Source organism: Mastacembelus armatus, chromosome 21 (genome assembly GCF_900324485.2).
Source record: "Mastacembelus armatus chromosome 21, fMasArm1.2, whole genome shotgun sequence".
Taxonomy (NCBI): Eukaryota; Metazoa; Chordata; class Actinopteri; order Synbranchiformes; family Mastacembelidae; genus Mastacembelus; species Mastacembelus armatus.
Window position 1 is genome coordinate 14,444,919 of NC_046653.1, and position 13,279 is coordinate 14,458,197.

At 39.2% G+C, this 13,279-nt stretch overlaps 1 protein-coding gene across 4 annotated transcripts in view; it reads left to right on the plus strand.

The window, feature by feature from the left end:
- Positions 1 to 13,104, plus strand: part of rapgef4a (Rap guanine nucleotide exchange factor 4a) — a 28,379-nt gene extending 15,275 nt beyond the window's left edge. For 3 of the 4 annotated variants that reach the window (XM_033324990.1, XM_026296145.2, XM_026296146.1), the window contains 26 exons: positions 1,235 to 1,299; positions 2,463 to 2,513; positions 2,622 to 2,728; positions 3,279 to 3,400; positions 3,498 to 3,681; positions 3,776 to 3,860; positions 4,266 to 4,326; positions 4,416 to 4,492; positions 4,605 to 4,751; positions 5,754 to 5,869; positions 6,685 to 6,770; positions 7,142 to 7,220; positions 7,353 to 7,503; positions 7,743 to 7,831; positions 7,938 to 7,968; positions 8,055 to 8,133; positions 8,738 to 8,884; positions 10,105 to 10,202; positions 10,473 to 10,598; positions 10,760 to 10,938; positions 11,048 to 11,138; positions 11,221 to 11,271; positions 11,869 to 11,956; positions 12,114 to 12,178; positions 12,298 to 12,352; positions 12,508 to 13,104. In XM_033324990.1, coding sequence (XP_033180881.1) covers positions 1,235 to 1,299; positions 2,463 to 2,513; positions 2,622 to 2,728; positions 3,279 to 3,400; positions 3,498 to 3,681; positions 3,776 to 3,860; positions 4,266 to 4,326; positions 4,416 to 4,492; positions 4,605 to 4,751; positions 5,754 to 5,869; positions 6,685 to 6,770; positions 7,142 to 7,220; positions 7,353 to 7,503; positions 7,743 to 7,831; positions 7,938 to 7,968; positions 8,055 to 8,133; positions 8,738 to 8,884; positions 10,105 to 10,202; positions 10,473 to 10,598; positions 10,760 to 10,938; positions 11,048 to 11,138; positions 11,221 to 11,271; positions 11,869 to 11,956; positions 12,114 to 12,178; positions 12,298 to 12,352; positions 12,508 to 12,635 — 2,558 coding nt within the window. In that variant the 3' untranslated portion in view covers positions 12,636 to 13,104. The remainder of the gene's footprint in view (positions 1 to 1,234; positions 1,300 to 2,462; positions 2,514 to 2,621; positions 2,729 to 3,278; positions 3,401 to 3,497; positions 3,682 to 3,775; positions 3,861 to 4,265; positions 4,327 to 4,415; positions 4,493 to 4,604; positions 4,752 to 5,753; positions 5,870 to 6,684; positions 6,771 to 7,141; positions 7,221 to 7,352; positions 7,504 to 7,742; positions 7,832 to 7,937; positions 7,969 to 8,054; positions 8,134 to 8,737; positions 8,885 to 10,104; positions 10,203 to 10,472; positions 10,599 to 10,759; positions 10,939 to 11,047; positions 11,139 to 11,220; positions 11,272 to 11,868; positions 11,957 to 12,113; positions 12,179 to 12,297; positions 12,353 to 12,507) is intronic. The other variant, XM_026296144.1, reaches the window with a different exon arrangement.
- Positions 13,105 to 13,279: the final 175 nt, after the last annotated feature.

The window sequence follows — 13,279 nt, forward strand, 5'->3', positions numbered from 1 at the left end:
TTCTTGAGCTAGAGCTTGGATTGAACTGATGTGACACTTTAATGAGTGGCAGGATGTTACATGGACCAGCATGACAGCTTCACAAATAAAATGATGGACAGCTGTGCTAATGTCTCAAAACAAACAAATCAGACTCTTCTTTCATATAAATATGATTGAAAGCTACTGAGGCCTTCCCGGTACAATAGTATGTGACAGAATAATACAAATATTTATACCAAAATGTATGTAACTGTTGAAAAACTGAACAATATGTAACATTTCCAGGTCTCCAGTTAAGGGTTGGTTAGTTTGGTTAGTTAAGTTTAGGGTCTTAAAACAATTTGGTTAAGACACTTATTATGTCTATGTTAGTCCAGGGTGTCTGATATAAACTGACTTTTACCTGCAGAAACATAAATCTTAGATGTTATGATTGTTTATCTTTATGGTTGTACATTGTTTGCAATGCACAAGTACGGCACAGATCATTTACAAAAAAAGCAATGTTAACTATGACTAATTTTAACTAATGTTAAAAAAGATGTTTGATTTTTGTTTCTGGATGTACAGCTACAAGCGTAATGTTACATTTATAGTTATATTCCACTTTCTATGAATTCTGTTCATTGCATCTGTAGTATCAGTTGTGTGAGACACTTGTCTAAGAATAGCTGAGTTTTCCCCTGCAGATACAGTTGTGACTGAGCAGCCATGACTGATTATGGTATTTGTCCTGAAGGGTAGTGCAACAGTACGAGCTTAAATCGCCCAACACTGAGAGATAACAACACCACTCTAACCCTCCACAGGACTGTCTGGCAGAGTAAAATCACTGGCAAAGGTTTTAGCATAATCATAACATTTATTCATGTTATGATTGGAAAAGCAAAAAATAAACAAACAAACAAAAACCTGCTAAAAGCTTTGAATGACACAATAGGAAATGTAGGCTTATATATTATATTCAAGCACAAGATAAATGATCTAAAGGTTCAAACTGAGGTCAGAAGAATCTGACTGTTTAGTATAAAATGTTGAAGGATAATGAAACGTTCAGTACCATCACAACTCCCCTTTCAGGAATATGTAAAAAAAATAATTTAGTTGCATAGCTTAAAGATTGTTTTGCTTTAACACACTTCATAACCAGGAATTGCAGTGCTAGCTAATTTAATGCATTTTGCATTTTTGTTCTTAATGTTTTTTGGGTTTGTTTACATACTGTATATTGAAATATTTTTTTCTCCCTCAGGAATGCCAGACAAAGAGAATATCAGCAACAACTCATTTGTTTCGGTCACCAAACATCAGGATAAGGTAATTTTTTTTGTGACATTGGACAACCAGGCACAGATTAATTATTTAATACATACATCATACCATTTAGAGTTGTCACATGTTATGAAAGCCAGAGTGGGGCTGTGGATTTGAGAGATTTGAGTGCTGGTTGGCCTTGTTCTTATCCAGTGTGTCAGTGTGTTAACGGTGAGTTAAACCTTTGGCATTAAGTTAAACCTCTGCTCTTTTGTCATTGCTACCAATTTTCCTGATGTAACAGCATCCTTTACTCTTACTGGTGACAATAAGTGTGGAATGTGAAGTTTGTTTAATGGGGGTCTAAATATAAACAAGATGTCTCCATCCAGAGCAGTTCCTGTCCCACCTTTCTCCTGTTTCCTGACCGCATGACGTTGATAACGGGGCACCGCAGCAGATTTATGATGCCCTGTGCTTTGTTCCTACAGAACAGTTTTTTCAAAACAGTCTGTTGTGTAAAAACGAGAACTCCATATCTTGCGTTCCTTTTAAGTAACAAACACAGATTTATAGTAATGTACTTTAACATATATAAATAATAACTTTGAAAGCCCAGCTTTTGTGGCTACTGAGTCAACAATTTTTCTAGTAAATAAATAATGAGGCTTTAAAGCCTTCACATAAATGCATGGGTTAATGCTGCTCTCTGAAGCTTACAGAATGCATCTTAAATGTCACAGCTCTGCAGCCCACCCCATGGTCCCAATAAAAAAAAAAACACAAACACACACACACACACACACAACGCTTATAGTAATGAACAATATCTATGGCCCATTTAAGCAGTTGAATACATCAGTCAAGACTCTGGTAACAGACTATTATTTTAACGCAGATGCAATATAGAAAGCCATAAGTTCAGTTAAAAATGACAGCTAATAAACACGGTGTCAACCTTGAGTCATACAGTAGCAGAGACAGACATCCTGCAGCCCACAGTGAGTGGAAAAACACCCCTCATTTAACTTGACTTGCCTGACATGTTGTTTTCCTAATGTCCTTTATTACAAGACAGTTGTGTCCTATAACAACGAACCTTTAATTTCACCCCGTTTCTGTGATGTCGAGGTTTTACCATCTAAACAGCGATCATTCTCGTTGTCATCGATAATGCTTTTATTATATCCACTTACTTATTTTTTTTATTTTGTTTTATTTTACAGAAGGAATTCATTGAAAGTCAAGCCAAACCCAACCCCAAATGCATTTCTCAGGTAGTAAACACAGCCACTGTCTATATGTAGGGGTCAGTCATGAGCTTTATGTGGCAGGTACTAAATACAACTCAAACATGTGAGATTAACCCAAACTCTACTGTGCAGGTTCCCTCTGAGAAGATCCTGCACGCGGGGAAGATTCTCCGTAATGCCATCCTCTCCAGGGCGCCTCATATGATCAGAGACAGGAAGTACCACCTGAAGACATACAAGTTAGCTGGTGTTTTAATAATCTGATATTTGTTATTCAGCTCATTACAAACTAAAACTACATAGAAGTCAGTTTCCCCCAGCTCAGAAAGCTATTTTTAGCAAAGAGTCTTTTACAACCTATTGTATTCTACCTGACACTTTCCTCAGGAGCTGGTGGAGGCTAAAATTAAACTAAAAGGTCAATGAATTTTGGCACTTAATATTCAACAGGTGGACAAAAACAAATGATGTTTGTATAAAGTCTGCACTCACCTCAAACCACCTCTTAGCAAGTTTCCATGCACTTAGAAGGACACAGTGTGCAGTTGACCACAACTCTCTACAGTTTTGAGCATGTTCAGTTACACAATGAAGTGAAAATGCTGCTCTGTATTTGTTGGATGTGTAAATAAGCAATTTTTTATTCCATGTTCACCATGTCCTCCTTATAAGGTGAAGTACAGACAGATCGAATTAGTAAAACACAAAACAGACAATAAGCCAACATAAGACAATAAACCTATTGCCCAACCATATATAAAATCTTATACCGACTTGTGTCTTTCATAGGCAGTGTTGCGTGGGGATTGAGTTAGTTGATTGGCAACTGCAGCAGAGTTCCTGCATCCACTCTCGTGTTCAGGCTGTGGGCATGTGGCAGGTGCTATTGGAAGAAGGTGTTCTCAACCATGGTGAGAATCTGTGTGGTGTCTGTCTGCACACATGTACCTGAGAAGCAGCTATTTTAAAGTGCTACCTTTCTGTCTGCATTGTGTTGTTGTGATGCAGTGGACCAGGAGATGAGCTTCCAGGACAAGTACCTCTTCTACCGCTTCCTGGATGACGAACAGGAGGATGCCCCTTTACCTAGCGAGGAGGAAAGGAAGGAGAGTCAAGAGGAGCTGCAGGACACTCTGCTTCTCCTCTCCCAGATTGGACCAGATGCCCACCTGAGGATGATTCTGAGGAAACAGTACGGCTTTAGAGCAGTAATGACTAAAAAAATGTTTTAAGACGAATCAGCATGATGGTGTTATTAGTTCATTTAAATATTTCCTGTTTTCCAGTCCATCTGAAAGAACAGTGGATGATTTGGAGATCATTTATGAAGAGCTGCTCCACATAAAGGCCTTATCCCATCTATCCACCACTGTGAGTATGAATTGTCTGTGTTCAGTGGCTGTATGACTCCTGTTGTCACTGTGCAGAAACTAGTTCTGTCCCCTATGGCAGTAAAACAGCCCTCACACTCTTGAGTCCTGATGAGTACATATAAATGCTTTGCAAGTAAAAATCATCAATTTATGTTGCTGCTGGTATCCAGTAAAACTGAATAACCAGTTAAATGAGAACTTCTGCAATATGCATCCTTTATGTTTTTACATTCAGCTTTAGGAGAATGCATTTTACATCAGCAGGGTTTTGAGTAGCCGGGAAGTAAAACTTTGAGGATGGTAATTCTCTTTTGGGTTGCTCCTTGTTGCACCAGTAAGTAAAAGAATTTGTGCTAATATTGATTCTCCTGAATTATAAATCTCTCTTGCCCTGCTTGCACAGGTAAAGAGAGAACTGGCAGGAGTGCTGATCTTTGAATCCCATGCAAAGGCAGGAACAGTGTGTAAGCATTTTGTTCAAATAAGTGCTCCCACCTTTCAATAAACTTGTATCTCACAACTAAAGCGTTTCCTTATTTCTTTTCTGGCTCAGTGTTCAATCAAGGGGAGGAGGGCACATCATGGTACATTATTTTAAAGGGCTCAGTCAATGTCGTCATCTATGGAAAAGTAGGTATTTCTCTGGGTGAGATTGTACAATTTGTGAAAGCACTGAGCTGACTGTGTTGCTGTAAGAATCGATTCAGTAGCCAGTAAATGATCAGTGTGCTGTGCTCCTCAGGGTGTTGTTTGCACGCTTCATGAAGGAGATGACTTTGGGAAGCTGGCTCTCGTCAATGACGCCCCCCGCGCTGCCTCCATTGTCCTGCGAGAGGACAACTGTCACTTCCTCAGAGTAGACAAGGAGGACTTCAACAGGATTTTGAGGGTGAGTTTTTGTTTAACATCTTTGTTATTATTACAGTAACAGTAAAAACGCACTATTGCCCTCTGTTGGCAATAATTCAGCAATGCAGCCATAAAAGTTATCTAATGTACCCCCTGGGATTGTACATCAGCCCTCTGCGCCAATTATCTTAGTCATCCCACTAAATATGAAATATGTTGATAATGACTTGTGTTTCTTCAAGCTAGAGATAAAAGGCAGATTTGGGGGTAATTAGCTGTGGATGCAAAGTTGTTGTGCGGAAAACCTCCATCTGGGAGCTCTGACGCCATCATAAAACAGATTGGAAAGAAATTACACTTCTAGTAGCTGATAATCTAACAACCTGATAACGTCATAACTCACAAATTCTTAAGAAATATACCTTGAAATGGTTTCCATATTTAATAAGATATGTCTTTGTAATAATCTTAAATAACACACATATATATAATATATATGTTATACATTTTTATTAACCCCTCACATGGTTTTATGGTGGTAATATATTTTTTTCAGGTAATAGTCACAATTCAATTTTATAATTAGGCTACATCTAAGCAAATGTAAACATTACATAGTGGATATCACCAAAATTTAGCCTGAAGTATTTGTTATTTGGAATCACCACTATACAGTAACTTCAAATAAAGGTTTGCACTGACCAACCTATTGACAGGCCATTAATGCAGGTTGTAACACTGCAACCTATTATGCAACCAGTGTCTTAAACCTAAATAGTTACTTACCTCGGGGTTAAAAAACTGCAAATATCCAATTAATGGTTGTTTTGAACTGTAAAATTAAAATGTTGCAGTTGAAAGACTAGGATAACATTTATTTTCTTCATTGCAAGTTTTCCCGGCTGTATCAGCATATAGTGATATACTGGCCTGATTAGTTCACATGCCTTCATCAACTCCAACGACATCTATCAGATCATGAGTCTTTATCTTGAAATGCCTAATTTTTATGTATTTGTTGTGTGTGTGTGTGTGTGTGAAGGATGTGGAGGCCAACACAGTGCGTCTGAAAGAGCATGATCAAGATGTTTTGGTGTTAGAGAAGAGTCTCAGCAGCAGTCGATCCTCCAGCCATGGCGCCTCATCCTCCCATTACAAGTAAATGTACACAACACCAACTGCATTTCATACATCAGTCCTTTATTTGAGGACAGTAAAGGAATTAGAACCTTTTTTAATTGTCTCACAATTGTCTGCAATTTTAGTAAACAGAAATGAAATGTGTATTCATTAGGGACTATTTTTAGCTTTATTGTAAATGTGCACATGCATGTTAATGAAGGAACCTGTGTGTAGACTTTCTGGACAACAGTTGAAGTCTATGGCAGAGAAAGTCTCTATCAGTTAGTGTACAAAGATTGTAATCCCATGCACTGCACCCAACGATTGTTCCCTTAATAGAGGTGTCTGTCACTGCACCGCGGTCGCTGCAATATGGAGAGACACATTAATGGTAATGATGGCTCAGCTCTAAGGGGAAAAACCAGGCAAGTCACACTTAGTCACTCAGGGTTGTCCTCTAATCAACTGCGCTCCTCAGAGTAAGAGTGTCAAGACTGTCTTCTCCCCCATGAGTGGGGAAGACACAACATTGCTTGTGTGGCTCCCTCTTGTGACGCTGCTATGGAGTAATAAAAACAACTGAGGGTGAATTGTGTTGATCCTCCTCCACAGCAAAGATGCCCTTGTGCTTTTCTTTTTTTTTTTTTTTTGACTTCTCTGGCAGCTCTTAGCCCAGACTCTCTTTAATCGTCAGCCACCTAAGACCTGTGTGATTGTAAATAGGATTGTTATCAAATGAAGCAATCAGAGACATGTTCAAGTAACACAAATCAGTTGAGGGCCATGTTATTAAGTATTAAGAGCCGGTATTTCTTGATTAGTGAAGTGCGTGTTATTCTGTGTTACTCCAGATACAAGGTAATGTCGGGGACGCCAGAAAAGATATTGGAGCACCTCCTTGAAATGATGCGATTGGATTCTCAATTCACAGAGTCAGGTACTGCTCAGCATAAAACATTCAATATGTCAGATTGGTGCCACCTATACCATGATCATTTACTGTAAAGGCTTTTTTTCCCATGCAATATTTTTCTTTTCTTTTCTTCTCTCTCTGGCTCAGCATCTGCTCTGTCCTGTCTGCTGCTCTGCACTGACCTGTTTGTTCTCATCTATAATTAGCTGCACATCACAGAGCTGATCTAATTACTCTCGCTTGTGTGGATACATATGGTTTTCATTTGCCTGCAGAGGTGACAGACACAGGGCCATGTGGATCAAGGCTTAGTGGCTCTGAATACTTATTCATTTACTATTATACTGGTTTTACAGGTGTTTAGCAGGATCTTCTTCTGTATTTTTTTGTCACAGACTCAGCTTTAGATGACTTTGTGCTCATGCACTGTGTCTTCATTCCAAATAGTCAACTGTGCCCCGTGTTTATGGCCCAATATCCTTTCAGCTCTACGTTGCCTAATGTTCTTTTCCTGCCCTGTGAAGCTGACGTAAAACCAAAAAAAAAAAAAAAAAAAAGTACTAGCTTGCTGAAATGACATAATCTTGATCCTTAACTGCTGTGCACCTACCATGCCCAGGCCTTACAGGGCTCTGAACACGAGAAACTGGACTACACGCTTAACAACAAGCGCAGGGTGATCCGTCTGGTGATGCAGTGGGCTGCTGTACACGGAGATCACCTGCAGGAGGAGGACGTCTCGTTGGCTTTCCTAGAGGTCAGGCTATAGATGTGATTGCTGCTATAACTAATGTTCACAGTACTGTAGCAGCAATAGCAATACTGCTTAATAATCAGTGTTAGGTACAGTAAACTTTTTACAGTCATTCATTCAAGTGTTCAATAATTCAATAACAGTGATGTAAGTTGTGTATACAAATGCAGGCTTACAGCAAGGACTGTTTTTGTTTATTTATTACTTCTTCTAAACCTTCTTTTCATGATTGTGTTTTGCAGGAGTTTGTCACGGCGATATCTAATGATGCAAAACTGATTCCAGCCCTCAGGGATCAACTATCAGAACTGGAGAGAGTTGTAAAGTGCATGTAAGCTGTGTTAACAATTAAGGAGCTCCTGGTGATTGCTTTTTTGTATTGGTAGATGAAGAACCATACAAAACTATAGTTTGTGGCTTATTCTTTCACATTTTAGCAAAGAAGATGCCAGAGTCACACAGAAGAGGGTAACTCTCCTTTTCTTTCAAATCTAAATTCATGTGCGAATTTTGTTCAGAATTGTGACAATTGACCCTTTTAAATTCTGTCACAGCACAAAGTCCTACTGCGGCAGTTCAGTATGGGAGATGAGAAGCTTCAGAAACGTCAGCCAGTCAAGGGCACTGATGAAAGTGAGTAAATGTCATCTCAGTACATGGGTCAGTGCATGATACATGGTTTGTCTTAGACACTATACTGTTGCTACACCAGTGCTATTATCTGTCATTGTTATGTTAGATGCATTTTTTGAAAGTTTTATTTGACAATGTTTTCACCTTCTCAGGTCTTCACTGGGCAGACACTCATGTTGGAGAGGGTGGTGTTTTAAAAGAGCAGCAGAAAATGCGGCTGCTCTGTAACACTGGGTGTATGTTTTTACAGTGAACGAGATGACTCATGGAGTCAGGAACAAATCTGCCTTGGTGGTGACACACTGTTTTAATATCTTTTTTTCCAATCTGTCACCTGATGATACACTAAATCAACATACAGCGCCTGACAAATAAGAGATTTATATAATTAAGAAGAGTCACTCAGATCACTCAAGCGATGTGTGTCATTTGATTAAGAGAACAAGGTTCCGGATTTGACATGAAAAGCGAAAAATCATACCCCTCACATTTATCTTGTGACCATTAGGTTCCTAGTGAGTGCAATGATCCAGTTTTACCATTTCACCTCTCCTTCATTCCTTCTTGCTGGCAATACCATGTTTGCTCTGATTTGTGCCTCCAGTTCTGTTCAAAGTCTACTGCTGTGACCACACCTACACCACAATCCGGGTCCCTGTTGTCGCCTCAGTCAAGGAGGTCATCGGTGCTGTGGCTGACAAGCTGGGCTCGGCAGAGGACCTGATCCTCGTCCACCTCAGTTCAGCAGGAGGTGAGAGCAGCGGCAGCTACATGTTAACCACCGTGGCACAAGGGAGAGCCCAAGCAGGATATTATAGTAGTTAGTCCCTGGTTGATTTAGTGAGAAATTATCACCCTTTTGCAATTAGTTTCCTGACTGTGAGCGACACTAGGCAGTAACTGAAGACTGGCCTTTTAAACACCTTGAGAAAATAACACTCTCATATCATTTAGCATGAAACTGTTACTGTGTTGATGTTCAATTGTTTCCATCAGTGAGCATCAATGTACTGTGGCTTTAACCAGCCAACACTTGACCAGCACTTTCCCTGTTAGAGGCAAGTACAAAGATAGAGGGCTGACGCTGCTCAGACGCTATGTCCAACTAGTGAACTTCAGCTTGGCAAAGAAAATCTGGACTGTAAATATAAAGCCCAAATGATTGACCCCTACAATAAGGGGATCTGGTGGCTCGCATGCTCTGGGGTGACGGGGGGGCTTTTGGGTCCACTTGTCTAATACCATCATCATCTCCCAGTGTTAGCAGTACTGCAAAGTGTTGTACCATATGCTGTGGACCAATTTTCAGAAGCAGTTTTGGAAAGGAGAATGCAGTGACAGTGCTTTGCAGACAAATACGGATTATTTAAACAACACTGAACTAACAGCTGTGTGAAGCTGTACTATGGCGAACCGGTGGTTTTACCAAAAGTCATGATGCTAGCATACTTTCAGTGACAATGCTGTCATGTTGATGTTGATGCTTTGTTTAATGTATTAGCATGATATGGATTTATGAAGTACTCTAGCTATCTATTTACTACCTGTCACAAAACACATATTACAGCTGACCTGATGATGGTCAGGGGTTGGAGGGTCTGGAGCCAGTCCCAGCTGACACTTGGTGAGAGGCAGGGTACACACTGGACAGATCACCAGTCTGTCTGTCACATTGACCATGACTATGACTATGGGAGTCACCAGTTTGCATATGTTTGAACTTTGGGAGGAAACCAGAGTACCCAGAGAAAACCCACAGAGGCACAGAGAGAACATGCAAACTCCACAACAGAAAGTCCAGAGGTTCAAATGGGATTCAAACCCCAAACCTTTTTGCTGTGAGGTGACAGTGCTTACCACAGCATCGTTCTAGGAAAATATAACCGTACATCAAATGAATAGTTTGTGACATTTTTACATACAATGACAAATCTTTTTTTAACCCTCACTTGTGATGTGTCCATTTTACAGAAAAAGTGATCTTCAAGTCCAATGACGTGTCGGTATTCTCCACTCTCAGCATAAATGGCCGGCTGTTTGTTTGCCGCAGGGACCAGCTGGATTCTTTGGTGTGTTAATGCATCTTAGAAAACATTTTGTACAAGACAGTCTCATCATAAAACGTAGACTCACAAACAGATTTACTGAATCCCCATGCCAAACTGTAAGGCAGCTCTTATAGCCTTCATTATCTTTTTGTGGACTGTCTGTTGCCGTATTTTGGTCCATGAATCATCTTTCTGCTGATTTTAGTATCATTTTGTCATTGTAAAAAAAAGTATTTCTGAAAGAATAGGTGGCAGGATTATTATGCATAAAAGTTTTATTTTGTTTTCTAGACCCCTTTACCTGAGCAGGAGGGTCCATCTGCAGGGTCACTGGCCAGCTTTGAGGTGATGAGCTCTAAGGATGTGGCTTATCACATGACCGCCTATGACTGGGAGCTTTTCCACTGTGTACATGAGGTATGATGGAAAGACCATAAGCAGATTCATTATATGAGGTATACTATAAAGCTGACACAGAATGACTCAGAATAAGACCTGTTTTATTAATGTGGCACAGTTGAATTATATTTTAATTAAATCTGTTGTCATTTATTTTTATTCACTCTGGTGTGCAACAGCTTGAACTCATCTACCACACATTTGGGAAGCAAAACATCAAGAAAACTACTGTGAACCTGGACCTGTTTCTGAGGAGGTTTAATGAAATTCAGTTTTGGGTGATCACAGAGATGTGTCTGTGTTCCCAGCTCAGCAAGCGGGTACAGCTTCTCAAGAAGTTCATCAAGATTGCCACCCAGTGAGTGGACCTGGTCTCACTGTCAACTCTGCTCTTTCTTTTCTTCGACTTAGTTTTTAGTTTTGTTTATTCACTGCTCTATCTCATCTTTTCATGTTTTCTGTCACAGCTGTAAGGAGTACAGGAATCTGAACGCCTTTTTTGCTGTCATTATGGGACTGAGTAACCCAGCAATAAGCAGGCTGAGTCAGACGTGGGAGGTGGGTCTGCAGTCAGTGTCTCTTCAAAATGATTTCTGCCTTAACTGAATGTTAAAAATCCCATTTAATTTTGTGTTCACAGAAACTTCCCAACAAATTTAAGAGGTTTTACAGTGAATTTGAAAACTTGATGGTAAGAGAAACAATGCTTTTTTCATGTCAAGTGCCTCCAACCTTGCTTTCTGTCCACAAATACTGAGGATTATTTCAGTCAGCTGGTCACTAGAGTTGAGTGTGAGTTTAGTAGCGTTTAGTATTCAAGATTCAAAAGAAAGAACTTTATTAATCCCAGAGTGAAACTGCTTCGCCTTGTTACAGCTGCTCTCAGCTTAAAGGAAGGAAAAAGGGAAAGAGCCAATAATCCTTCCATCTATTCACCCATTATCTACCACTTATCCTTCCAGGGTCTCATGGGTGAACTGGAACAAATCCCAGTTGACAATGTGCCAGTAGCAGGGTACACCCTGGACACATTGCCAGTCTGTCATAGAAGAGCCAATGAGCATAAAAAAATCTAAAGATCAGTAAATTTAATGTAAAATAAAATAAGTGCTGAAGAAAATAATAATGATTAAAAAAAAAAAAAGTAAAAAGATTCAAATGAGTAAAATTAGGTGTAGTGCACTGCAATGAACGGTTATGACGGAGATGTAAGTAATGATTATATGTGACTGTGTGATGATAAAAAAAATAGTTAACGGTGCAATTAACCGTTGAAGTGTTTCCACAGGACCCGTCCAGGAACCACAGAACGTACAGACTTACATTTGCCAAACTGGAGCCTCCCATCATTCCCTTCATGCCGCTGCTGATCAAAGGTCAGAGCCATTTATTCAAAGTCTATTTACCTTTAATTCAGCATGATCTTTGACCAATATGTCACAATCACGTTTTTTGAACAGCTTTACCATCTAAACAACTAATGGCCGCCTTAACTTCCCTTAATCACTTACTGTGTTTCATTGTTTTTTCCAGACATGACATTCACTCACGAGGGCAACAAGACATTTATTGACAATTTGGTCAATTTTGAGAAAATGGTGAGGCTTTGAAGAGGCAGATTATTGTGTTAACAGTTGTGGTAAATGTTTTTGTTTTTTTTATATCTGTTCAGGTAAAGGCTGGTATCTATTGCTGATTATAGCTTGTTGTCTTTCAGCGGATGATCGCTAACACAGTAAAAATAGTGAGATACTGCAGGAGCCAGCCATTCAGTAAGTCACAAACGATCGTCTGATGAAAGCTCGCAGGAAATATCAACCAGTGTACCAGTATTTTATGCAGAATTCAGAGTTCTCTGTTGATTTCTAGAGGCTAACACTTAAAATTATTCTCTAAATCTGTTCTTTTTTTTTTTTTTTCAAATCAGGCCCGGATTCACCTCTGGCCAGCAAGAACCACCCAGAAGTTCGGACATATGTCTGTCAGCTCAGTGTCATTGACAACCAAAGGACGCTTACTCAGCTTTCTCATGGACTTGAATCTCGCAGGTCTTAAAGTCGCTCAGGGGCATTAAAGTTACACCAACCAATTTGTTTTATTACAGTAATTTCTTATATTTATCAACTTTAATTGTTTGGTATATCACCATAATCTCCAAATCAAACCTGAAGGACAAGTGAAGAAATAAAAGATTTCGGCGGGGAGAGACTCATTCATCTGATTATCATGTGACCTTTTAGATATAAACACTATGTGATGCTGAAGCTTTAAAATATCAATATTCCTGATATTCAGTTGTTTCGTAACTTTTTGTATCAAACAATATTTATACATATTTAAGTTTGTGAGGTTTCCGTGTTGTAAATTGTGTACAAATATTTATTTTTGACATCAGCATGCACAGGATTATGATTACTCAACTTTTTATTAATTTTAACATTTTCCTTGGATTTCAAAATTACAGAAAACGTCTGAAAACATTTTGTGTGCTGTAAATATTAAAATTTTAGATGTTTTTGTGGCATATTATCGTTACTGTTTTTCTCTGGCAAGTTGATTTCATCCATAATCCAATAAAATTAGCTGTTTATGATTTGTCATACTTTAAAAGTGCTTTTGTCCTGGGAACCTGTAAATTGGAGCATTTAGTTGTTAGTGCAGGAGTTTCAATGCATCCTCAGGCTAATTTGCTTTAGGTT